Here is a 3429-nt window from a genome sequence, read left to right as displayed (position 1 = left end):
AAAATTGAAGAAGATGACATTTTCGTAAATAAGTGATATATTTTAGGATGGTTGTGTATTTTTGGTATTTTTCAGAAAAAATAAAAATTGAAAACATAATGGCATTTTCGTGAATATATGTGGTTGTGAGGAGATAGTAGGAAGAAAATGGCATTTGTTGAAGAGGGAGAAAAAATAGGTTATTTTTGCATTTGACTTCAAATTGTGGGTTATATGTGAAAGCACCCTATAAAAATAAAAAAATATTTTTATTAGAAATCTATAAATTAATAACTCTATAAATTAATAAAATACCAAAAGTATTAATATTATTAATTTATAGAGTTTTTACTGTATACTGTATTTTTGATTTTTTGATGTAATTTATGTTTTGGCTGTGATCAACCTCATAAATCTTGGAACCGCAAGATCGAATAAATAAAATTTAGAAACGGCAGCGGTTTGAGTTTATAGAAACATTATCTATTACTTACAAAATGACAAATAGCATGCACGAGGATATAAAAATCACGAGAAATCAAGAATAAGAACTTCAAACTTCTCAAGTCTTGATTGAGTGGCCAACACCGGGGCTGTGACCTGGCGCAGTAGGCCGGAAAGCATCAACACCGTAAAAAACCTTGCTCCTTCTCGTCTTGATGCTTCGTTGAAGATCCTTTGATTCATTCGGAGTGTCCTTGTGATGATGATGATAATGGTGATGAAAATGATGGTTATGATGATGATGATGGCTGGAACGTTTCTTGCATGGGTAATCTTGTGAATGATGACACCTCAAACGACTGCCCTGCGCCTCGTCGATGAGTTCGCAAAAAAGGAGAATACTAAGAAAAAGGTAAATTACACGAAGGGTCTTCTTTGCCATATCCAAAATAAAGAAATAAATAAATATGTGTTACTTAGGTTTAAAAGTCTTTGAACGTGAGTGATACTATATAAAAGAGATGTGTATAATTGCGTAAGGTTTAATAATGATTAAGTTTTGAAGTTGAAACTGTGGCTATTTAAAGACAAAGTGGACTTACGCGATTGATTCCGATGTTTCTAAGTTATTGATGGAAAACGACCGTACCTTTACTGTTCTTGGAGCATGCAAGACCCCATGATTGTAATTTTTTAATCGAGGACCAATATTATATATCTTCCACCAAATTTTATTCTCGTACTATCTATTGTCTGATTCATTGGAAACAATATATAGTGTATGATTTAGTTTGAATGACATATTGTTCTTAGTTATTCGATGTGTGAATCTAAATGTGGGTTTAAGCAGAGTCTTTGAGGCCAATAGTCAATAGATGATTATATATATTGAAAATATAAAAACTATTTTCTTCGAGCGTTGTAAAGACTTGCGTTTAATAGTTTATGATTAAAATTTGAGGTTGACACTATTTAAAGACAAAGTGGACTGCAAAGTTTTTTTTTGTTTGTTAATAGAATCGAGTTTGGATGGTGAAGATTCGGTTTGTTTAAGTACCACAATTGTTTGTGGTCTAATCTTTACTTTGGTGTAATCTATTTAAAATTTACGATATGACGATCGTCTGTTAACCACAATGTAATGAAAAAAAAACTGGTTAGAAGAAAGAAAAAATGAATTTGGATGGTGAAACAATAACAATCTAATATAAATTATTGAGCTATATGTCATGTTTTAAACGATTGCTATTACGAAAAAAAATAGAAACGATTATTATTCTCAAATTATATATATATATATATATATATATATATATATAAATTGTATTCTAGTACCATTAGCTCCATTATTATTTAATGCCTGGTTCATTTCAAACAAATTGTAGTGTATTACTTATTTTATATATTGTTCTCAAATTCTTATTCGATTTGAATCTAGATATGGTTTTAAGGCTTTACGCATATATAGTATTTGATGCCTATAAATGATTAATATATTAAAGATATACGAACATCACCGCAGAATTTGCATGACGATACATGATCATGCCAAAACTTTTGTATAAGCTTTTAGTAATCGATGCAATATTTACTATGTCACTTTAGATAATTGTACCCCCTTTTGGCTGACTCCATTGTTGTACAAGCCTTTAAGATTCTTTTATTTTCGAACGAGGTTTTCCTTTGTCTTATTCTCTGTCTTTGACACACATTCTCTCTCTCTCTCCCTCTTTTTTTTTTTTTTTTTTTTTTGTGTGGTGTGTCTAACATGTTAACAAATGACTATACATTGTTGACATCGTCCTAATTGAAGGCAGTGATTAGAGTTTAGGAATTTTGGGTTAGGGTTTTATGATTTAAATTTTATGATTTTTTATTAAGTTTAAATGGTAGTTAGGGTTAAAAAAAACTGGCGTCAAATTTAGATTTAATGATTCAGGATTTAGATATTATTAAAATACATGACCATTAAAATAAGGAAGATGAACAATATTTTTATAAGGATAACACGTACAATTTCTTAAAAGCTTTTGAAAGTGTCAAAAAAAATTCCAAGAATTTAAGAAAAATTACTAAACTTTCTAATTTTTTAAAAAATATTGTGATAATATTGAAAAAATATTTATATTACCAAAAATATTTTGGGTTATATGTCTATAAAAACATATTCCAAATATTTATTTTCCCTCGTTTTAAACAATATATGACATTTTCAGAAACATGTGAAATATTCTAATAATTTGTTCAGAAATTTTGAGATTTATTACCCATTTTTTTATAAATTCTATTTTCAATCACTACAAAGTACAAACACGTGATGAACACTATTTATTTTTTTACGTGAAAGTACATTTATATTATATCAGAGAGGTATTTCCGTGAACGAAATATGAAACTGCTAGCTAGTAATTGAAGTTTTTGAACTTTTGAGCAAATTAAAATCTTAACATTTTTTTTTTTAAAAAAAATCTTAACATGAGCAAGATACTAACAAACATCCGTTTCAAAAAAAAAAGAAAAGATACCAACAAACAAGTATTGAACTAAACAAATTTTTGGCACTAATAGTATGTGAAAAACTGACACTTATAAACGAAATGACATGCAAGAATATAATATAAAGTGATTTATTGTTTTAAGAAAGGAAGAGACATTAACATGTGAAAACTAAAAAGGAGTGGTGGTTTCTCTTAAGATGCACACTCTATGTTCGTGTGTTTATATATTTATTTTAATGATATTAATTGATTTATTTTTAATGATATTAATTGATGGTTAGTAATAATGTTCGCAAGCCCCGCCGCAATAAAATGTTCGATATTTATAGAAAGTTGTAAGCATTTGCATGTTAGTTTTGCCTCCCTGTCTAATATTCTCTTTCTCTTTTTTTTCCTTCTTGCTAAACTAAGGAAGTCCCAATTATTTGTTGATTAAATTGAAATTTATAATATACGCCAAATCTTAAACGAGTTTGAGAATGTCTCTCATTTTATTAATAAGGGTCAG

The 3429-nt window shown here is 28.5% G+C and overlaps 1 protein-coding gene across 1 annotated transcript; it reads right to left on the bottom strand.

Moving 5' to 3' along the window:
* Positions 1 to 541: 541 nt before the first annotated feature.
* LOC112088222 (precursor of CEP11) lies at positions 542 to 1112 on the bottom strand (the record flags this gene model as incomplete). The annotated part of the gene is made up of 2 exons (XM_024158507.1): positions 542 to 873; positions 1073 to 1112. Coding segments are annotated over 2 exons (372 nt in total), but the record flags the coding sequence as incomplete, so codon positions are not given.
* Between the last annotated feature and the right edge of the window lie 2317 nt (positions 1113 to 3429).

The sequence above is a fragment of the Eutrema salsugineum genome, unplaced genomic scaffold (genome assembly GCF_000478725.1).
Source record: "Eutrema salsugineum unplaced genomic scaffold, Eutsalg1_0 scaffold_15, whole genome shotgun sequence".
Classification (NCBI taxonomy): Eukaryota; Viridiplantae; Streptophyta; class Magnoliopsida; order Brassicales; family Brassicaceae; genus Eutrema; species Eutrema salsugineum.
Note: the sequence above shows the minus strand (reverse complement) of the source record. Positions and strands in the feature narration are given on the sequence as shown.